This window comes from Vigna unguiculata, chromosome 5 (assembly GCF_037176805.1).
Source record: "Vigna unguiculata cultivar grain cowpea cultivar isolate G323 ecotype 2 chromosome 5, ASM3717680v1, whole genome shotgun sequence".
NCBI classification, from domain to species: Eukaryota; Viridiplantae; Streptophyta; class Magnoliopsida; order Fabales; family Fabaceae; genus Vigna; species Vigna unguiculata.
Window position 1 is genome coordinate 47728037 of NC_140796.1, and position 11115 is coordinate 47739151.

An 11115-nucleotide genomic window follows, 5' to 3' on the forward strand; every position below is an offset into this window, starting at 1 on the left:
GTTAACATAAATCATGTTTTAGGTCCATTTAATTGTGATTTTAGGTTAGTTTTGTGTATTATATAATATATTTTTTGTAACTATTTTTATACAACAAATAATACACAATCTTGTTTTTCACATATTTCTTTATTTTTTACATGATATTAAGAGTTTCAAATGATTTGGGATTGGGAAGGAATTATTGTAATAATTTTTCTTTCCTAAACCTTAAGTCTCTTTTGCAAGTTTTACTATGTTTTACCAAATTTCGTTAGTTTTCTGCAGATTTCATTTCATCAGATCGTGATTTCGTTTTCTGTCTTAAGGTATTTTTTTTAGGTTTCGCACCATCTTCATTATGTCATTTGAAGGTATTTGCAATTATTTAATTTTGGATTTGTATTATGTTTTTTATGTTGCTTTCACTGTGTGATTTGCATTTCTATTTTGTTTTCGATTTGTTATGACAACTCGTAAATCTGATTATCTTCCGTCATGTTAGTGTGTAATTGGATGGTAGACATTATTCCTATTAGAGTTATATTATGAAAAACTTTCTTCGTGGAAAGTCCATGCGAGGTTATGTTTCAGTTTCAGGTGTTAAGACAAAATCAATTAAGACCATAGCCGATAATTATGCTACCACTTTAGAGATATGAGAAGTTGACAACTCTAAAATTATCACTAGGTTCAATAATTATGTCACACACTCGATGATACCCAATTGACAAAATATGATACTGCAAATGAGGTATGAGATCATTTATCTCAATTGTATACATAGTCTAATTTTGCCAAACAATATAAATTTGAGATAAATATTCGTGCATTGAAACAATATGACATGAACATTCAAGACTTTTATTTTTTATGACAACCCTATGATGGTGTCACAATGGTATCAATACCAGATAATAGAATTGAACCACTATTAACTGTTATAATTGACTTGGATGAGTTAGGTGATAACGAACAAAAGAAGGCAAATGATGTGAGATATGATTAGTGACACCTAAGTCAGTGATCCATTTGTAAAAAGATATATTTGGTGATGATGTACCTTAAGATTGCAAGATTATGTTGGCCTGTGGCTGGAAAGCAAGTCTAATTTCCTTCGTTAATAATTCATTAACAATAAAATTAATAAAAGGTAGAGGGATGCAAAGCCAAACTGAATCACATTAACTTTCAAAATCACTTCGCAAGGCCATAAGAAATTGAACCAAACGTTGTGATTCCTTAAGAGTAATATACGATACAAAAGCACTCAATTTTGCAAGCTTAGTCAAGGCAAGTTGATCCTATAGGGTTGTCATGACAGAATAAAAGTCTTGAATACTTATGTCATCTTGCTTTAGTGCACGAATATCTGTCTCAAGTTGACACTATTTGACAAAATTAGACTGTGTATTTAATTAAGATAAGTGATCTCATACCTCCTTATGCTATCATATTTTGCCAATTTCGATGAGTGTATGATAGAATTATTGACCAAGTGATAATTTAGCGTCATCAACTTCCTATATCTCTACTACATCTCTACTATAGTAGCATAATCATTGACTTTGGTGTCAATCAGTTTTGCCTTAACACATGAAATATAATCCCACATTGATTTTTCATGAATAAATTTTTTCATAACATAACTCCAACAGGAATAATTTTTCCCATCTGATAAACAGAAGAGAATCATCCTTACAAGTCACCATAACAAAATACAAAAATAGAAATGCGAACCACACAGCGGAAGCAACGAACAAAATAGGATAGAAACCCAATATTAGAGGATTGCAAATACCTTAAAATGACATAAAAAACATGTTGCAAAACCTCCAAAAACGCCTTAAAGAAAATAAAATTGCGATCAAGTAGGAAAGATGAACTATTACAAGAATCTCTTCTCAATCATAAAAATTAACCTAAAGTTTAGGAAAGAAGAATTACTGCAAGAATTATTTCTTAATCATGGATTGTTCAAAGAAATATATAAGAAGATGATTGTATCGGATTATATTACAAGGGGTGTTATATATATACACAAAGTTAATCCTAAAAGTCACAAGTCACATATAAATGAACCTAGAACATAGACTTATGTTAACATTTAGCATAGACCCCTGTTTTAGGTTCATTTACGGGTAACTTTAGGATTAACTTTGTGTATTATATAATACAATATAATCCACTTCTTGTAACAATTTCTATACGATAAATAATACAGAGTCATCTTTTCGTATATTTCTTTTATTTTCAACCATCAGTACGCTATAATTAGCAAGTTTTCTTGATCCTCGGCAGCAATTTTGCAAACACCAGAATTGGTTTTGAGATATTTCCCACTTTTCTAGTGAGTGGAATTGATCCACATTTTCAGAAACAACATTTATTACTATAATTCAAAACAGTTTTACTGTTTTATCGAGACAAAATGTACTATACTAAACTCATTTCCAAAACACGTTTCTAATCAGTTTATAACATAAATAATTTCTATCAGATCCATTATTGATGCATTTCCTAAGCAAAGATGCATTTGTCAACAAAATTTAATCATTAAGAACAAACATGTATGGAAAATGCCAAAAGTTCTGAATCAGCATCAGAAATATCTCTTGAGTGAAGCTAAAAACAGAATGTTCCCAACCCCAGACGCAAAGCCATTGCCTTCTCAGTTTTGATCCTGAAACAGAAGATTATCAGAAAAGATTGTTCTTTTCTACTAGTTTTGTTGAATGAAAGTGACTCAGAGGGCTAATCTCTTAAAGTGGTTGATGAATAACTTGTAAGCATCAAAAAGACTGATTCCAATTTCAGATCAGAGTGCAGACAGATTTTTCACGCAAACTGGTTCTATAATAGGTTACCCTTTTAGAAGGGTATGTAATTGCAGCATCATTTTCAAACTTTTGTTTACACTGAAGATTATTGATGGTGATTAATTACTTACCAATCACCATCTGGGGAGCTACATGGAGAAGGTGTTTGCATTTGATGAGAGGTTTGATAGATCAATCCAACTAAATTGCTTTCATTTTCTATTTCAAAATTACAATGTTTTTTGTTTTTTATTTATTTGGGTTGCTTTATCACACAGAGTCTACCTTGTCACTTCTAAGGTCTTATAAGCAAGTGATTAAGAGTTTGATGTTTAATATCCAATTTGTTTGAACGTAGACAATGGGAAATATTTTTGCAATAATATGCATGTGAAGAAATTGAACTTTCTTATTACTTCAGACAACTTTATTAATATAATAATAAGGAATGACAAATAAAATAAGTACCTGTGGGCATTTATATATAAAATTTGTAAAAAGTATTCCATAGATGTCTTCCATAAATGCTCATAAATATTAGTTATGAGGTACAGTATTATGAATGATATCTATTAGTCTTTAATAATTGTTAATCGATTTTATTTAAATTGAAAAATCAAGTAAATAAAATAAATTCATTGATAAGAGAACCATGAATTATTAAAGAACTCTTTAAAATTTAATTTTATATATTATATGAATGTACAATTGTATGTAAATAAAAGAAAAGATAAATAGAATATGTAGATTCACATCTTTTCAGTTTTTTCACAAACTAGCGTTTAAATACCACGTCATCCCGTTTCAACTTAAATTAATTTATGATAAAGTTATACGCGAGGAATAAGTAAAGAAAACATATTTATCTTTAAATAATTGAAACAGTTTTAATTGAATTAAAAGTCTTATTTTCACAATTCTCAACCTATATTTATTCACTCTTCTCTCCTATTATTTATTCAATAATTTTTTATTCTTAACAAAAAATGCAGTTAATTGATTGTCATTTAATATAGTAAAATCTAATAAAAAGTCTCCCATATATTAATTACTTGGTCGGTTTGGTATGCATAACTTCAATTTTGTCTTTAAAGAAACTTGGTACCACAGACAATATTTAAAAATTTAAAACGATTTATTTTTCCATTTTTTTGTACAGACCACGTGTCTTTTATATGAAGTAAAACTGTTTAAATATTTATTGCAAATATATAGTGAAAGAGACATCAAACTACTTATTAAATTCAAACAATTTTATATGAATTGAGGACACACTTTGTTCTTATTTTAAAGTAAAGCGTATCCTAATCAAATCATATATATCCTTTGCACTTCCAATATATATTTTCTTTATTCTCAAATAAATAGAAGATTAAATAATAAAAATAATTGTAACTGAGTAACTATATGTAAATATGAGATCATATTTCATTTGATAGAAATGTTATTACATAGATTTAAGAAGAATTGTCATTAATATAATAAAAATTAAATAATAATTCCATTTATTATTATTCATATTATATTATAAATCATGAATAAAAAAATTGTTAGTGACATAGGATAACAATTGAATTATAATAATTGGTTTATTTAAAGATCATTCGCAAGATTATTAATTAATTTTGGTTGATAATTAATATGTGAATATTTTTAAGATATTTATAGGTGTTTAAATTCTCAAGTTTAAAATTTGAACAATTGATCACTTTTTTTAAGGATGAACAATTTTTGTCATTTTATAAGATTTTATGAACTTGAGTATATAGACCGAATAATTTTAATCACAACTTTGTGTAAATTGTTTAGTGTTTGTTTCTAAATGATGAAGCATGATGTTTAATGTTTATTGATAAATATTAGAACAGGATATTTAATGCTTGTTTTATAAAGATTAAAACATAATTTTCTGTGGCTTTTTTATAAATATTGAAACACATTGTTTAATGTTTATTTATAAAGAATGAAACACAATATTTAATGCTTGGTTATAAGGATTGAAACATAATGTTTAATGCTTGTTTGTAAAGATTGAAACATAATGTTTAATGCTTGTTTGTAAAGATCGAAACATAGTGATTAATACTTAATAAGAGATTTATTAGACTCTTTTAATAGAGATTATTGCACAATAGTTAATGCACAAATTAAAGGCTAATGTAGAGGTTGAGATACAAAGACTAGTGCTTAATACACAATCCAAACCTTGTATTGCCTAACTGATTAGAAAGTGCACCATTTTTAGTGCTTAACCAATAAGTGATTGATGTAAATTGGCTATTGCTAAAAGGATTAAGTGGCACAAACTCTTTATTGCTAAACTATGAAAAAAATCAATACAAATTGTTTATTTCATGTTGATTGGAGTACTATCTTTAATTCTAAACAAAGAAGAGTACAAAAGACAAATTTGAGCACATTGTTTTGTGATAGCCACAAGCTTTTAGACTCCTTATATAGTTTAAGTGTACAACTCTTAGTATTTGTAGGAAGCGTTTAAACTCTTGATGTAATTCAACATAAAACTTTACGTGTAATTTAAGAAGATTCATTCAAGTTTTTTTCTTCTAATGTAGCAATCTTCATCCTTTTTTTGGATGTTTATGATATAGAGCGATACTCAAGACATGATGTCTTAAAAATTCTTAAATTGTAAAGTCGAACTAGACTTGTTCAAGATATGAAGTCGAAGGAAACACACTTTTATACTTCAATGAGAAAATTCTCAAGGCATATGGTCAAAGTGTAAGTCAAAATGAAGATGGTAATCCTCCTATGCAGCTACAATCTAAATAGGTTAAATGGTAATGAGTATGACAGCAAAGAAATCATGAGCTAATTTCATCACTGAAACATGATGATGATGATGATGATGGTAGTAGCAACCGAACCTCTAAAAACAGAGGAAAGAAATCAAGGATATCTTTACAAAACACAGATAATGAAGGTCTGCTTACCATTTAGATTCAACAATCAGTTTTCCCCATCAAGAACTTGAGTGCTTTCACTTGTATACTTTTGATAATCTCCTTTAATAAGATCAAGGGGTTCTGTATCTGGGTTTACATTATGAACATAACTTACCAATCCATCATAGGAAGTGACTGAGATATGCTTTTTCTCTATGCATGACTTAAGAATCTCAAGGGCCAAATCCAAGTCTCCTTTTTCTTTCAGGTATTTAACACAAGCAACTAGAGTGACATGATCTGGTTTCCTTCCTGCTAAATTTGCCGAGACAGCTTTCTTCATTGCCTGAACTGCTTTCTCCATATCATTATCTGCACGATAGCCACACGCCAGTCGGTCCCACGATCTTCCATCTAATGGCTTCCCACCATCCAAAAGCCTTTTGATATAGGCCTCAGCCTTATCAAACTGACCCCATTTACAATAAGCACTGATCATTAAATTTGGAATTCTGGAATCAAAATTTGCATATTGAGATTCCCATTCTTCCAAAATCTTCTCTGCCCCCTCAATGTCATCCAACTTTACTAAAGAGCTCAACATACATATGTAACTTGAGTTGTTGCAGGAATTTTTAAGACTTTTGCAAACATTCCAAAGCCTATAAACCTCATCCTTGTTCCCAATAACAGCATAAATAGTTTGAATAGATTCATAAGCAAGTCTCCTATTCTTGCCTTTGGCTAAATGCTCTGATTTCTTTAACATGGCCGTGACCTTCTCAATATTATGTACTTTCCTATAAGCATTTGCTGCATTACAGTATGTATACCAGTCCACAGTTGCAAAGGGATCAGCTTCCATTTGCATAAGTAACTTCTCCATCCCCTCTATGTCTGTGGCGGCCACATATGCATTTAACTGAAACATATATGTTCGAGCATTACAGAGATCTTTCTCTTTCATTTCTCGCACCAACCTATCCAATTTTTCATACTTACCCATTTGACCATATAGTTTCAGCATCAGATTATAACACTCAGTTATATCCAGAGGAGGAAACTTCTTAATTTTCTTCATGACAGCCTCTGCTTCCTCCAGAGATTTATGCTCCACATAGCATCTTAAAAGTGCAGCATATATCTTAAACCCAATTTTAGCATCAGGGATACTTCTAAAATATCTATCAGCTTGTTCAAGACCATGGACTTTTGAAATTAGGTCGATCTGTATTGCAATGCCTCCTGGAGACAAGTCATAGTTCCTTTCATTACACATCCATTCCATCACCTACCAAAAAACATATTTCAGTCACTCTAATTAAAAAACTATGTAACTAGAACCATGTTTCCTTGATTTTAAAGGGGTCAAATACGATACAGCACAATATATTGAAGAAGAAATAAGCACACGAGTATCCACGCAACTAGGAATAGAATTCAACAGAACTTGGAATAGAATTCTACCTCTCAATTAGCTTCTCTATATCACCAAAAACCAGAAAGACTTAGGTTATGTCTGTGTATCTAATAGTAAGTGAATATGGAATAGAATAAAATCACCATTTCATTGTTTGGAGAAATAAAACTAGATTAAACTAATCATTTGGTCTTTGTAGTTGTTCTCATTTAGGTTTCAGTTCCTATACCCAAAAATGTAAACTTTGTAGCGATTTATCACTAGCAAAACTTAACCTTGTATGCAAGACTAGGATAGGAACTTAAACTTAATAGGACTAAAACAAAAATGACCACAAGTATACGAATCAAGTGAACAATTTAAATACAAGAAGTAAATAATAATTTCATTAAGGGAGTAAAAGTGGGATTGAGTAGAATGCATTTTAACAGGTTCCAATACATTTCATTCAAACAATCAACCAAACAAAACCTCAAAAACAGGTATCTTCTATTCCACTCCACCATTTCCTCAATCCAAACATAAGTTAAACACTCCACTGATCCATGAATATTATGCATTTAAAAGTACATGATTTTTTTTTTTCATGAAAATGTTGATTGTGAAATTACCTGAAGGGCATGTGTGAAGCGACGAAATTGAGAGAGGCGACGAACGATATCATGGAACTGAGAGTAGGTGACTTCTCTGCCTTCTTCGACCCATTGGTTCAGAATAGGAACCACTGGAATCCTAGGGTCCCCAACCTTGAACACACGATTTTCAAGACTCTCCAACACGCTTTTCGTCGAGTGCATGCATATTCCAAGAGACCCAGAAACAGAAATGCTAAAATTTTTCACAAGTTTGCATCTTGACCGTATTAGCATCATGTTTCTTCCCTCTCGTCGATCTTAACTCAACTCTCTTCACGCACTGCTACCTAGCTTTCTCAGTACACTCACAGAGAGAGGGCATAACAGAGATTTCTTTCTTCATTTTTGGGTTTGGCAATCCTTCGAGGAAATGGGTTCTAGGCCCAGTTTCGGGTTGAAAAATGTTTAATTTAAGTTGTTGGGTTCTCCTGAACCCCAACCCTTACTCCTGTACCTCCAAAACTTTCTTTATTTTCATTTTTGTTTTGTCCATTATAAAAAATAAAGGAAGAAGGAAAAAAAAACAGTAAAAAATGTTTTAACCGCACTGTACCCCAACGAATTTGCTGCAGCCTGTACCTCAAAAAGAATCTCGTTGACCTAGAAGCAGGGAACATTTAAAATTTACGCTTCCTCTCATTCACTCTTCTTTGCCTCCTCTTCATTCTTCTTTGACGCAGCCGCAGAGCACAGCATGCAGCACCACCAAGAGCTTCGGAGAGGCCCTTCCGCATTTACAGGCTTCTCGTTCACACTTAATCCACCATCCACACATCCAATTAAGTTTTCTTAATTTTTTGTATTGATTTATGTGAATGATGATGGTGATTGATGATCTGAATGGTAATGCTGTTGTACTCATGGTGTAATCTTGATTTTATTTTTTTTCTTATGAAACGGTTTTCCAGATCGTCTCACAGTTTTCAGAAACGGATCTTAACATCCGTTTTATTTTTTTTATGTGTTTTTTCACGAAACGGATGTAACAAATCCGTTTCACAAAATTAGAAACGGATCTTAAGATCCGTTTTAGCTTCTTTTTTTTTCATTTTTTCTTGAAATGAAAGTCGAAATCCGTTTCAAAAAAATCTTGAATCATGTTTCGATGTTTTTTTGAACTTTTTATTTTTAATAAGTGTGTGTTTTCTTCTGAGGTGTATTATACACACTATTAACAACAGTTCTAGCTCCGATTGACGTCACCGGATACACCCTGGTCGGCTGTGAGAAGCGCAACCATGGTGGACCTGGAAGAAGGTAGAAACTCGTGTCGGTGACAATCGCAGCTCCGGTCTTTGCGAGGTGAGGTTGCAGTGCCCTGTTTTCACGGTTTGAAAATCTAAAAGAAGGAAGAGGTGCGGCAAAAACGCTGACTGTGTTTTCCGGTGGTGACTGGTGTCGCCGCTGATGACTCTAGCGAACTGGGGTAGGCACGATGGCTGACCTTGGATGTTAGTGTTGGGATTTCGTGAGGCCAAACGAGATGGAGCATTTATGTCATTTTTAGATGTAAGGATTTATCTGAATTAAAGATTGTTTTTTCATAAGTTTTCGTAGTAAAACTCACTCCAACGAAGACAGTATTAACTTCATGTTGTCATAATAAACATTATAGTATTAGTAATAGTCATTCATATATTATCATAACAAAACTAAAATAGTACAGAGCAATTAAATTTAGTATTTTTTTTAAAACTGAAATGAAAATCAATTCGTATATATCTAGGAATTTTCATAATTAAAAAAAAATCCATTTCAATAATTTAAAAACAAAAGTAAAAAGAGAGAGAAGTAGGTAATCAATGGCAAAATTGATTGAGATGTGATTAGTTAATAGTTTATACAAATAGCATTCTCCCCCTCTCTCTCACGATAGATTAAATCTGGGGTCTCTCTCTATTTTCTCCCTTTCTCTCTCTTATAGCAATATAAATTGTTGTACAAATATTATACAAGTAACATCTCTCTTGTGTTAATCTGTCTCTGGATAAACACAGATCCCTGCTACCTAATTTATGTTTCATTCTTGCTTTATATTTGTAACAACAAATTAGCTGAAGAAATATAGCAGTGATTATTTGCATAATCATCATCTATGAATGTAGTAACTGTTAGCACATGGATTTAAGGTGCTCTCTGAAAACCTTCAACATTGCTTGGAAAGAAACAATGCCCATCAAGGTTCCATCTACCTCTACAACCCACACGTAACTCACACGATGAACCAGAGCTTGAATCATCACCGCCACCAGAGAGCTCCACCGGTAGCACACCATTGCCTCAAACCTTCTCCCCACCCTCCCAGAGTACCCTCCAAGCTTCCAATTCTTCCCGGAGCAAGAATCTTCGTCGGAGGAACAACTAGAAGAAAAAAAAGACCATGAACAAAGACCCGTTTCGTCAAGGAGCAGCTCCGAGAGATTCCTCTCCTCCACCCTCACCTTCACCAACTGCACCAAGTCCTCCGGCGAGCGAGCTCCGTTCAACGATATTTTTACCAAACGGATGTTGAAATCCGTTTCAGAGAAGTGTGAAACGGGTTTCGAAATCCATTTCATTAAGTTGAAATCCGTTTCAGAGAAGTGTGAAACGGGTTTCGAAATCCATTTCATTAATAAAACGGATAATGAAACGGATTTCGAAACCCATTTCACACTTCTGTGAAATGGATTTCAACATCAGTTTGATAAAAAAGCTATATAAACAGAAACGGATGTTGAAATCCGTTTCACACTTCTCTAAAACGGATTTCAACATCCGTTTCAGTGAAAAACCCAGAAAATGACCAGTTCACACAGAACAAAACCAGGGACCACTACCACTGCAAAAGCACACATTCAAATGAAAATGAAAGAGAGAAAACAGGAACCACTGCTCTGTCAATAATAATGAGAACGGGAGAAGAAAGAAAACGGAGGAAGAAGAAAAAGAAAGAAGGAATGAGAAATACATGAATTGGGGGTGCAGCACCGTAAATATCAGCCAGCCGTAAATTCGGTTTAATTATCTCAAACCACCGAGACAGATAAAAAATTAATTAGGGTCAATTATGTCATTTTTGGGAGTACTAAAGAATCTTTGGGGGTGCATGGAGAAGCCCCCTTAAGTTTTTTCTTTATTTGAAGGCTAAGTACTGTTTTTTTTTTTTTTTTTAGTTTTTAGTTTTATAAAGTTGATATATTATAATTACTCTAAATAAATTTTTATATGGTAATATTTTTCTTATTCATACTTCATAATATATTTATTAGAATTTGAGTGACTCTAACGAATACTTAATGAAGTGAATCTTCTAAATTTTGTAGATCAAATTGTGGATTTGGTTAAGAAAATGAAAAATATAAAAATTATGA

At 32.2% G+C, this 11115-nt stretch overlaps 1 protein-coding gene across 1 annotated transcript; it reads right to left on the minus strand.

Annotated features, from left to right (window-relative positions):
- Window positions 1–5479: 5479 nt before the first annotated feature.
- LOC114185514 (pentatricopeptide repeat-containing protein At2g20710, mitochondrial) lies at window positions 5480–8161 on the minus strand. Its single transcript, XM_028073273.2, has 2 exons — window positions 7739–8161; window positions 5480–6998 (listed from the first exon to the last, which is right to left on the minus strand). Exons 1-2 carry the CDS (start codon window positions 7997–7999, stop codon window positions 5772–5774), a joined length of 1488 nt encoding a protein of 495 aa, XP_027929074.1. The 5' UTR covers window positions 8000–8161; the 3' UTR covers window positions 5480–5771.
- Between the last annotated feature and the right edge of the window lie 2954 nt (window positions 8162–11115).